Raw genomic sequence first — 10,701 nt, 5'->3', positions numbered from 1 at the left:
TTGTCAACCATTTAAGAGGGTAGTGGAAGTGAAGGCCACAACTGGTGATACTCATCTTAAGGGTGAACATTTTGAAAGCTAAATGAAGATTTCAACCACTAGCAACAACTAGGCTAACGACAAAATGGTTGAGATTTTCTTCAAATTGAGCAAGAAGGTAAAGATAAAGCAGGAATATATGGATTTGATTTTGGAGGCTTCGAAGCATTGGCTCCCACTATTCGACGAATTCTAGAGGAAGTGTGAGCTTATTTTGAGCTTGATGGAAGGCGTTTGGAGAGAGAGTATTGGTGAGGAACATGTTTTGTTGAAGATGAAGAAGTTGAAGGAGATGGTAGGTTAGGGAGATGTGACAGGCACAGGTGATGCTTAAAATATATTTTATATTTTTTCTTAAACTATTTTTAATTGGTTTAAAAAATAAAAAAAAAAATCTGAAAAATAGAGAAAATATAAATATTTTGCAAAAATAAAAAAATCTAAATTCTAAGAAAAAAAACAAAGAAGAAAATTATTAAAAAGACTTTCCATTTTCCACCTTTCACCTTTAAGACAATGTGGTTCTCAAATAGGCAGGTAATGTTAAGATTCTTACCCATAAGAGACAAACAATTAGGGACAAGAATGCAAAAGGGATGTTGGCACAAAAGAATGGGAGGACCACTTAAACAAAAAGAGGGCCATGCAGCTAAGAGAAAAAAAGGGAGAAAGGATAAAAAGGGAGCGCATGAGAAGGAAGAACAGGAAGAATATCATTTGGTTTTCTAGGCAACTTGGGCTAAAACGGAGGTCTTCGATTCCTTGAATAGCCGAAGTTATCCAGTGTTACTTTCATTTGTTGAGTTCTTAACTTCAAGAGAAATAAAATCATAATTATATTACTCTTCTCTTTTGTTTTGTGTGTTGGTTGTGATTTTTCGATTTGATTTTATTGGGTGTGAGTGAGAATGGCACAAGGTTTCTGATTTGCCACAATTACGATCCCTACCACACCAATATTCAGCATCAACTCAAACACTCACCATTAAGTAATTATAATCAAAAGAAGAGTACTGGTAAAGTGAGAAAACCTGCATTTTTTTTTCCTATTGTGAAGTTCTACATGAAAACATCAAAAAAAGCAAAATTATATATGGAACATTCCAAATGAATCCCATCCACACCAAAGAAAAAATAAAAAACAGGAGAGAAAGCAGAGGAAGATAAGACAGTCTCATCAATTCTCGAGCCATTTCCATTTTTTTCTATAATTATAAAAGATAAGAGTTCAGGTTAGTTTTAAAGCAATGAAGACCTTTAATTTCCAATTTCCAAAAAAAAAAAAATTGAATAATGAAAGTTGAAGAAGATAATCAAGATAAATATCAATGGAATAATTCTAAAGAACAATCCAAGAAAGTAGGAACAAGTTGTTGCAACTTTTTAATGATGAAAACATGTATAAAGTGAAGAAATAACCTCAGGTGATATAGCTCGGTGAATGAGACGAGCATTGCAATGGAGAAAATCCAAGGATTCTGCAATCTGGATTAAGCCATGCTTCATTTCCAACAAACTCATTTTCTGCAAAGCAAACACATTCAGAAGGCTATAACTGTCACACATAAATAAAAATAGCCCTTTATATAGATTCAACAATAAGCAAAGGATCAGTCCAAAATGCCTGGATATAATCTAACTTGAGCTAGATGAGTTATGATCATAATACGACAAAAAGACCAAGTACAGCTGGTCTTTTATCTCAATAGAATTACACATCTAGACAAAAAAATTGGGATTTTGGATCTTAAGGAAAGTACTCCATTGCTGTTGTAGGGGAAGTAAGCAGCAGTTCCTACTTCATCATGTCTACTTTGCCAAAATGCAAGCAACTAAATCTCTATTTATTTGTTCCCCCTTGCGTTTTGAAACGAAGTTACATTAAATGCCAGAAAATTATGATAGAAAGCTGGAACATTTATTTTCCCTATCTTTGAGTTGGCCTTGGGACACTACCATACACTTAAGATGAGTGTGCAAACACTAAATTTCTTATAATTCTGTCTCCCGAAAATATCATAAACCAAATATTTCAAAAGATTCTATATGAAAGAAAATAAAATAAAACATTAGCAGTATCACAAATTTTCAGATTCTTGTCCCATTGAATATTATATCTTTGACATCCTGAAAACCCCTGTGATTTCCCTCTGGCTGGATATTTCAGAACCAAAAGTGACTTGATAGTCCCCCATCCTACAGTGCATCTTATTTCCTAGACATCCCATCTAACTATCCAACAAACTCTTTCACACAATAGTAAAAATAAATATCAAGTAGACTTCTCTAGCAACCTAGCAAGGAAAATATAATCACCCTTCATTACACATATAACACCAGGTAATCACAAACATTTTTTATTCACCGCATTCCACTATCTATCTCTCTCCCAAGTCTGAACCTCCACAATCTATTCTCTAGCATAGAACACCATGTTCCAGGTTCCCTAACAATAGCCCAAACTGGGGGAGGAAAGGTTGTCCCAATAAACAAGATGATGTTTCCATGCCCTTCCACAGACTTTTTAACTTTCTCTTGTATTTCCACATCAAAGAGAAAAAAAAAAAATAGAAACATAACAGATGTTGAAAAGATATTGAGAAAGTTCTCTTGATAATTATTATGATGGCCGATACTCTCCCAACAAGTGTTGCAAAAATATGATAGCCAATGCTCACTTAAAAGAGAACCATAAGATCATCCAAATAAGACATGGTTACAACATTTATTACACAACTTGTAATTACACTAACATAAAACTTCTTCTGAAGACTGCATACTCTAGCAAAGATTGCACTAATGTTTCAAGTCAGTAAGTTTTTATTTTTCATCAAAATAACTGATTTATGAAAAAAATCACAAATACTTCACATGGCCCATCATAGTCTACATATCATCATATGTGAAGAAATACATAAAACCAAACATTACACCATGACATTTTGAAACGATCCAATCAATGCTTTCAAAAGATGCTTTGAAGCAACATTCAAGAAATCCAACCAAAAGAAAGAACAGAACACACAGCTAAGCAATGTCACTGCTAACTATAAAAATAACTACATAATCATAACCAGATCATCGAAGGATACACTGATAATCTACAATATCAACTTATGACTATAACTTCCGCATTACAAGTGCTATCATTATCGTATCCCAACTGATGTGACCATTGATATTATGAATCACAGTATTAACTGCCACATCATCAGTTTGATAGATACATAGTTCACAGTCCCAACTTCATAACATTTACTCTAATTCCGCTAGTTTAACTTGTTTAAAGAAAATAATTGAAGAGTACCAAATGCAACTCAAAATCATCATTAATTAGAAACTAAAGAAACACATTACACATACCAATCCCTTAAGCTCCTTCGGCGCTTTCGTCACATTCTCAAAATTCTCCAAATTCCCCAAAGCGTTTGCCACCGACGCGAACAGCGGCTCTGTCACCATCGCCATCGCATTCTTACTCTCCTCCATTGCCTGAATCACGTGTACAACTCCCGGATGCCGAAGCCTGACCAGTCTTCCCGCGTCCGCACGAGCCAGATCCAGAAACGCGTCCTCCGCCGCCTTCGACAATCCTGCACGCACCCTTGCCTCCGACAGCGCGCGCTTGTCCAGCACCCAAACACATACAATAGGATACTGCTGCGCGCGTGTAGTATCACGCGCCTTGGCAGAGTAGAGTTTCCAGGCGAGACTGGGTCCCGCTGACCCGATCTGGTCAATAAGCTCGTAATCTTGGAGAGGTTTCGGTCCAGTTACCTCCTGTACAGTTGTTTGTACGGTTTTTTCAATCACAGCAGCGGTTTTGGCGAGGGCTTGTGTTAGGGTTTTCATGTTGATAGACATTTTGGATTGTATTAATAATTAGAGAAAAAATATTGAATTTTTTTTATGATGTTGTTTTGATTTTATTTTACGAGGAATTGGAGAATTTGAGACGATGAATCAAAGAAGCTTTTTTCGTCCCATTTCCGTTTGATCGAAGCTCTCTTTTTCGCAGAATTGCGTTGAGCTTTTGTTTTTAAGTTATTTAATTTTTGATTTATTAATATAGGAAAAACAACAGTTCAGTACCTGAGATTTCAAACAGAACTCAGTGCCCCAAAATTTAATACAGTCCAGGGCATGTGCTCATCCAAGTAGTAAAAATGCGTATAATTCACGTTTCAGTTAGTTCGTGTTTTAAATATGATATTTCAAATTTTTGAACCTAAAATATATTAAACATATGTTTTATTAGTTTTTATATTAAATGCATATTAAACAAAATAGCATTGCATCCATTCTGAACTCTAGGGAGTCTACTGATAAAGTCCATGGAGATATACTTCTATTTCCATTCTGAAATAGGCAAAGGCTAAAGCAACCCTGAGGGTCTCTGGTGTTCAGTCTTAATTTGTTGACAAATGAGACATCTGGTAACAAACTCACCTATATCCCTTTTTATGTTTGACCACCAAAAATATCTTTTTAAATCCTGATACATCTTTCTTTACACCCCTAGGTGAGCAGTGTAAAGAAAACTATGAGCCTTTGTAAAAATTCTCTGTCTCAATTCTGTTATCTGGGGAATATACACTCGATCTCTAAATTTGAGAACTCAATTTGATACTTGAAACTCTATCTCGAGACCCTCTTGCACTTTCTGAATTTTCTGTTGACACCACTCATCTCTTGTCTAAGCTTCTCAAATCTCATATATGAGAGTGGGTTGAATCTTTAATCTGGCGAGACCCCAATCATAAGCTCAATCTGCTCTCGGTCCATATCTCTCTGAATTTCTCTCTAGACCGTTAATTGTGATATCATCACCTTTCTACTGAGGGCGTCTGCAACCACATTACCCTTGTTTGGATGGTACTTAATATCATAGTTATAGTCTTTTACTAACTTGAGTCATCGCCTTTGTCTTGTATTTAACTCTTTTTGAGTGAAGAAATATTTGAGGCTTTTATGGCAGTATAAATATTACATCTTACCCTATACAAATAGTATCTCCAGAATTTCAAAGCAAAAATTACCGCTGCTAACTCTAAATCATGAGTAAGGTATCAAGTTTCGAATTCTTTCAACTGTCTTGAGGCATATGTTATCATTTTGCCTCGCTGCATCAACACTGCTCCTAAACCACTGTGTGAGACATCGGTGTATAAATCGTTCTCAACTCCCTCCTCTAGAAGTGCTAACATAGGAGCAGTAGTCAATCTTCTTTTCAATTCTTGGAAGCTTTCCTCATAAGCATCTGACCACTGAAACGGCGTTGCTTTCTTTGTGAGGGTTGTAAGAGGTCTAGCTAATCTGGCAAATTCTTCCACAAACCTCCGATAATATCCTACCAAACCAAGGAAACTACAAACCTCCTTAACCATCTTTGGTCTCTGCCATTCAAATATAACCTCAATCTTACTGGGATCCACAAATATACCTTCCGCTAAAATCATATGCCCCAAAAAGGTAACTCTATCTAGCCAAAATTCACATTTCGGGAATTTGGCATACAATTGTTTCTCTCTCAACCAACCTCTAGAGGATAAACCTCAAGTGTTGCTCATACTCCTCTCAACTATGAGAATACACTAAGATATCATCAATGAGTACCACAATAAATTTATCACAGCAGTCATGGAACACCCTGTTCATCAAATCCATAAACACTGCAAGGGCATTTGTTAATTCGAATGACATTACTACAAACTCAAAGTGGTCATATCTCATTCAGAAAGTTATCTTGGGTATATCCTTCTTTGCCACTCTCACTTGGTGATAACCAGATCTCAAATCTATCTTGGAAAAGACCATAGATCCCCTTAACTAATCAAATAAGTCATCAATTTTGGGTAACGGATACTTGTTCTTAATTGTGATTTTATTTAGCTCTCTGTAATCAATACACATCCTCATAGACCCATCTTTCTTTTTCACAAATAAGATGAGAGCTCCCCAAAGAAAATGGTTCAGTCTGATAAAACCATGATTTGGTAACTCTTGAAGCTCCTTCTTCAATTCTTGTAACTCGGCATGGGTTATTCAATAGGATGCTTTCGAAATATGTGTTATGCCTAGTGTCAACTCTATACTAAACTCAACTTCTTATTTAGGAGCTAATCCTGGTAGCTCACTCGAAAACATATCCGAAAACTCCCTTACCATTGGCATCTCATCAATAGTTAGGTCTGACTCAACTTTGCTCACTACATTAGCCAAATATCATGTACATCCCTTTTTCAACATTTTATTGGCTTTCAACATACTAATCATCAAACTCTGGATATGACCTTCACCGAACTCGAATTAATCTCCAAAGTCCAAGTTAAATCTTACTTTCTTTTTTTTACAATCAATCTCAGCTTTGTATCTCTCCAAAAAGTCCATCCCTAAAATCATGTTAAAATCGAGCATTTCAAACACAATCAAGTCCACCAGTAACTGTCGACCTTAAATCACAATAATTTGTCCTAACAGCATCATTTCACTAATAATTGACCCTTCATCAGACAACTCGATCATAATCCTCTAGGCTATTTTGACTGGGTGTAACTTTAACCTCTCAAGCAAACTTTTGACTATAAAACAATGAGTAGGAGTATCAAGATAGAGAATCTGACCTATAACTACTGATAGGTTAGCTTCTGTTGGGCCTTGGGTAATCATATAAACTCTGGCTGCGGTTGCTCTATTCTCACTGGGGCAACTGTACAAAAACAGACAATATGTTCAAGCTAACGACATTTGAAACAAACTATCTAGCCTGTCAAACACTCTTCTCTATGTTGTTTCCCACATTTCTGGCAAGCTGGTATCTTAAGTCCTTTCTATTTCTTTCCACTTTTCTAGTTCTTTTTCATGCTTCTAAATTGGAGGGGTCATTTACCCTTCCTGTCTCATTCTAGATGAGGGCCTCTTTGTGCTAAAACTGAACCACTGCTTATCGAGGGAACTGGCATGGCAGTAGGGGGTGTAACTTTTTGCCCTGTGGTATGATTGAACCTCCTCCTCATAAAAACCTCTGCCCACAAAGCTCTATTGAGGGCCTCTGCATAAGTCCTAGATGGCTACACCCCCGTCATAACATCTCAGGCTATCTCCAGATTTAGCCCATACACAAATTTCTACATACGTCCCATTTTTGTACTAGCTATCTCAGAGGCATACTGAGACAACTGATTGAACTTTGTAGAATATTTCTTTACTGAATCTATCCCCTGCACTAGATTAATAAACTTCTGAGCCCTAATACAAGTAATATTGGTGCTCTTGTACTCTGCCTCAAATCGACTCCTGAACTTGGACCAAGTCATCTTTAAGACATTGATCGTCTCTCTGACTAAGTTCCACCATATTCTTGTCTTTGACTTGAAAAGATAGGTGACATATCTCACTCTTTCCTGGTTGGTCATATCAAATAAGGTTATTACACTTCCAACCACTTTTCAGCTACTATTGGATCCTTTGCACCATCAAATTTTTTAGGTTGGTGCATACTAGAGAGGTTGAAAATAAGATGCAACTGAGTCCCCACTAGGGCTGTTGTAGATGCTGAAGTAATCTCTCTCATATCATGTCCTTGGGTTAGCGGTGTATGCGTCATCTCATTTCACTATGTGGGAGCACTTTTATGCTCTCTCATCATTTCTCTGAAAATCTCTTGCACATCATATGCACTTAGTCCCCCTTCTGGCTCCTCTAAGAAGGATCTATTGGTGTTCGACTTATAAGTCCTGAAAATGAACACATCAGTCTCATAAGACTTAGCAAGTATAAGTGAAAACTTAACTTACAGTGATTCGCTGCGAGGGCGATCAGCGTGGTTGGAGGTATTCCATCTCTATGTTACTTGGATTACTCCATTTCTTTTAAAAAACATCTTTTGGGTTCTCAAAATCATACTCTAATACCAACTTGTAACATCCTTCCTCAGAAGTACTACCTATTGGAGGAGAAATATTATGAATTAATATTCGGAGTGTCTATTATTTATTTATTTGAAAAAAAAAAACTACTTTGAACTCATCTTATTACTGAAAGTATTTAGAAATTATTCTAAGAAAACTAAAAATCTGGGAGTGAACAAAAGATATATATATCTTATATGAAAACATATGAAAATATGGAGTAATCATATATAACTGTACAATCATCTCAAAAAGGTCAAAAGTCAACAAGAACAACCAGAGATAACCTGTTCCAGTCAGATCTATCTTCGCTGACCTAACCCTACCTCACAACTACCTCGATCACCTATACCTGCAATCATGAAAGAAAATGAAGTGAGAGATAAGAACACTCAGTAAGGGAACAGGATTAAGTAAACTATCTCCTTTCCTATTCTAACTCACTCTCGGGACTCAACCTCACACCATAATCTCTATAAAAAATCGAAGAGATAATCTAGTTCATTATTTACTATTTGGGTCATACTTTGTCTCATCTGGTGTCTATTTGATACTTTCTGAAAGCTAACTATAGGGATTTGACATTTTTCTAAGCTCGAGCTCTCTTCCTTTCTCTTACTACACCATTTTTGAATCTAAATTGAGCTTTTCTACGAGCATACTCTATTGCGAGCGGACCCTACTAGGGGTCTATGTCCTACAACGGACGTATCCTACTACAGATGTGTCTTACTACGGGCAATGTAGTGTAAAGTGCCCCCTCATAGTTCAGAGCATGCATGTGTGTCTTATATCTTACAAATCTTGCTTCCATCTAAATCTATTTATAACTCACCAGACCATACTCTTGGGACGACCCCTGAATCTTGAGCCCCAAATTCCTTTTCGTGTTTTCCTTCTTCTTTTCTTTTTCTCTCATTTCTTTACTTTCTTTCTTCCTTTCCTTTTTCCCTTCCTTTTCTTTCTTCCCAAAAACTGTGAAATATTGTTCACAGAACTGTTCATTTGGTAGAACAATTTTTTTGTTATACAATTAAACAATCCAAACGGTTTTTAATTTATACAAGCTATATATCGTTGAAAAGAGGATTCAAAGAGCTTTCCAAAAAGCTATAATAGCACTCATAATTCATTAGATAAGACAGTCAAAACGTGAGATGAAATTAGTGGCAAAAAAATTTCTTTACTATTTATTTGGTAAAACAGTCCTTTTAATTCATACCATATTTAATAGTCCAAATAATCTCTAATTTATACAAGCTATATATCATTGAAAACAGGATTCAAAGAGATTTCCAACAAGCTATAATAGCACTCATGATTCATTAGATAAGATAACCAAAACGTGGGATGAAATCAGTGGCAAAAAACTGTCTTCACTGTTTATTTGGTAAAGCAGTCCTTTTGGTTCATACAATATTGAATAGTCCAAACAATCTCTAATTCATACAAGCTATATATCATTGGAAACAGAATTCAAAAAGCTTTCCAACAAACTATAATAGCATTCATGATTTATCAGATAAGATAGCCAAAACATGGGATGAAATCAGTGGCAAAAAACTGTCTTCACTGTTTATTTGGTAAAACAGTCCTTTCGGTTCATACAATATTTGACAGTCCAAAAAATATATAATTCATACAAGTTATATATCATTGGAAATAGAATTCAAAGAGCTTTCCAACAAGCTATAATAGCACTCATAATTCATTAGATAAAGCAACCAAAATATGAGACGAAATTAGTGACAAAACTGTAAATATTATCCAACTCTCTATCATGAACAAAATCACACACATAGATACCCCAAATGGCAAAACAACATTTCTCAACTTCAAAATCATCATTTATAATATAGATCCAATAAACCAAAAGTATAAAACATAAAACATATTAAGGATAATACCCCTTACCTTATTTGAAGCCAAATTTTTACAAGTTAGCTCCCTCATCTTTGTTTTGCTTCCTTTATTACCAAAACCATTTTAAATCAACACCGAAACACATTAACATACTCACATAACATGCATATAAACACAGGAAAAGGGAAAGGAAGGAGATCTTTTAGTTACCAAGGCTTCCAAAGTGCTTCTTTGTTTCTTTTTCTTATTTTGTCTTCCAAAACCCTTTCAAATCTTTCCTTTATCTTCACAAAACAAAAGAAAATAGCATGAAAAATGTTGGCTACTAAAATGGATGGGAAGATGATGGAAAAGCCTTGAAGTTTCTTTGTTTTGTCTTTTTTCTCTTTATATATATCCATATTTATGTATATACAATTTTATCTTTTTGTCCATATTATATATATATATATATATATATATATATACCACATATATATATATACATATATATATATACACATATATATATATATACATATATATATATATCACATATATATATATACATATATATATATATACACATATATATATATACATATATATATATATATACATATATATATATATACATATATATATATATATACATATATATATATATATATATACACATATATATGTATATGTATATGTATATGTATGTATTTAAAACTAGAAATATCTCAAAATAGGGTTAAAAGACATAAATGCCCCTGAAAAATACCTGAGGGTATTACATTGTCCAGCCGTGCAAGACTTAAAAACATGTTAGAACGTAAATTTGTGATGCCACCCATGCATATGTGTGTTAAAAGTGTTAGGCTTGGTTTAAGCTCTTGCCATACTCGGACTCTTGTACATATAT

General features: G+C 34.9%; 1 protein-coding gene across 1 annotated transcript; it reads right to left on the bottom strand.

Moving 5' to 3' along the window:
• Nucleotides 1-1,407: 1,407 nt before the first annotated feature.
• Nucleotides 1,408-4,096, bottom strand: LOC123208166 (SCY1-like protein 2). The gene is made up of 2 exons (XM_044625566.1): nucleotides 3,403-4,096; nucleotides 1,408-1,563 (listed from the first exon to the last, which is right to left on the bottom strand). Exons 1-2 carry the CDS (start codon nucleotides 3,901-3,903, stop codon nucleotides 1,423-1,425), a joined length of 642 nt encoding a protein of 213 aa, XP_044481501.1. The 5' UTR covers nucleotides 3,904-4,096; the 3' UTR covers nucleotides 1,408-1,422.
• Between the last annotated feature and the right edge of the window lie 6,605 nt (nucleotides 4,097-10,701).

Source organism: Mangifera indica, unplaced genomic scaffold, assembly GCF_011075055.1.
Source record: "Mangifera indica cultivar Alphonso unplaced genomic scaffold, CATAS_Mindica_2.1 Un_0148, whole genome shotgun sequence".
NCBI lineage: Eukaryota > Viridiplantae > Streptophyta > Magnoliopsida > Sapindales > Anacardiaceae > Mangifera > Mangifera indica.
The sequence above is the reverse complement of the archived record's forward strand: the minus strand, read 5'-3'. Positions and strand labels throughout refer to the sequence as shown.